This window comes from Capsicum annuum, chromosome 3, assembly GCF_002878395.1.
Source record: "Capsicum annuum cultivar UCD-10X-F1 chromosome 3, UCD10Xv1.1, whole genome shotgun sequence".
NCBI lineage: Eukaryota > Viridiplantae > Streptophyta > Magnoliopsida > Solanales > Solanaceae > Capsicum > Capsicum annuum.
The window spans coordinates 167282-168542 of NC_061113.1; the positions used below are offsets into that span (position 1 = coordinate 167282).

The window sequence follows — 1261 nt, forward strand, 5'->3', positions numbered from 1 at the left end:
CCATCACCATCTCCCCCTCCTCCTTACTACTATCACTCCCCACCACCACCATCACCATCTCCCCCACCTCCTTACTACTACCACTCCCCACCTCCACCCGTGAAGTCTCCTCCTCCTCCATACTACTACAACTCACCTCCCCCACCCGTAAAATCACCTCCGCCTCCAGTATACATCTACACTTCTCCACCACCACCAGTCCACTACTAAGCAGTTTGAAAAGCTTCGTCATTTTCCACAACCACTCAAGTAAGTAGTCGATTATATGGATTTTACTTTAAAATCTTCTTGTGACATGATAATTTTTCCTTGGAGGAATTATTATTTCTCCTAAATATTTTAATTTGTTAAAGCTCTAACATTCTTTAGTTACGTACCCTTTTGCAGATTTCAGTTTCAGTCACAAAATAAGTGATGGCTTCTTGAGGAGAAGATTGAGAATTGTTCCATTGTCAGAAGCAATGAATTTAATCAATAATATGTTATTCAACTTTGCAATTGAGAGGTTGATTATTCCTAGTCATGACTTGGACCACTTTGCTTCAACTTCTCTGGTGGCCTTGTTACACATTGTAATTCTCTGTGTGTCTTCACGTGGAAGTGGCTTCAACAGCTTAGTTGGAAATAGTAATTATATCTAGTGGATCTTGGAGTTGTACTATAATTTGATGTTTGCTTCTTTATAGTAATTTATTATTATTGTTGTATAGGATTATACTGTTATATCTTTTGTAATTTTGATTCGTTTGCTGTTAATTATTGTTGGCTGTTCCTAAGTGCCTTCTTGTGCTTTGTGCACCAAATCAATAAAGAGATGATTTTTGTTCACTTTGGTTTTATTATCACTCCTTTTGGTTACGTTGCATGTGACAATAATTAAGATTCTTCCTCTACTAACATTATATGAAAATTAAAAAAAAAAAAAAAACATAATTAATCTATTGCTTAAAAAATTACATTTCCCTTTCCTAATTTCCCAAGAACCTCAGAAAATAAATAAATAAAGACACAGTGAATGAAGACTGTATATATATCATTAATTAAATTTTTGATCATGTCGATACCCAGATCAGATTGATCCATACGTCCATTCTGTTTGGATTCTTTGCTAATAATTGCGTTTGGTTCTGTCTAGTCCCTATATTATATATTGACAATTAGCAACCCTTTTGTCCTTAATACTTTTTGAAAAAACAAAAGAAATTGAGAACGTACGAAGAATTAATTAATATAAGGACCCATTTATACATTTTATATATGT

At 34.2% G+C, this 1261-nt stretch overlaps 1 protein-coding gene across 1 annotated transcript in view; it reads left to right on the forward strand.

Moving 5' to 3' along the window:
• The window catches only part of LOC107865670 (extensin-2), a 4479-nt gene extending 3651 nt beyond the window's left edge, over positions 1 to 828 (forward strand). Inside the window, exons 2-3 of the mRNA XM_047408821.1 lie at positions 22 to 249; positions 388 to 828. Coding sequence (XP_047264777.1) covers positions 22 to 210 — 189 coding nt within the window. The 3' untranslated portion in view covers positions 211 to 249; positions 388 to 828. The remainder of the gene's footprint in view (positions 1 to 21; positions 250 to 387) is intronic.
• Positions 829 to 1261: the final 433 nt, after the last annotated feature.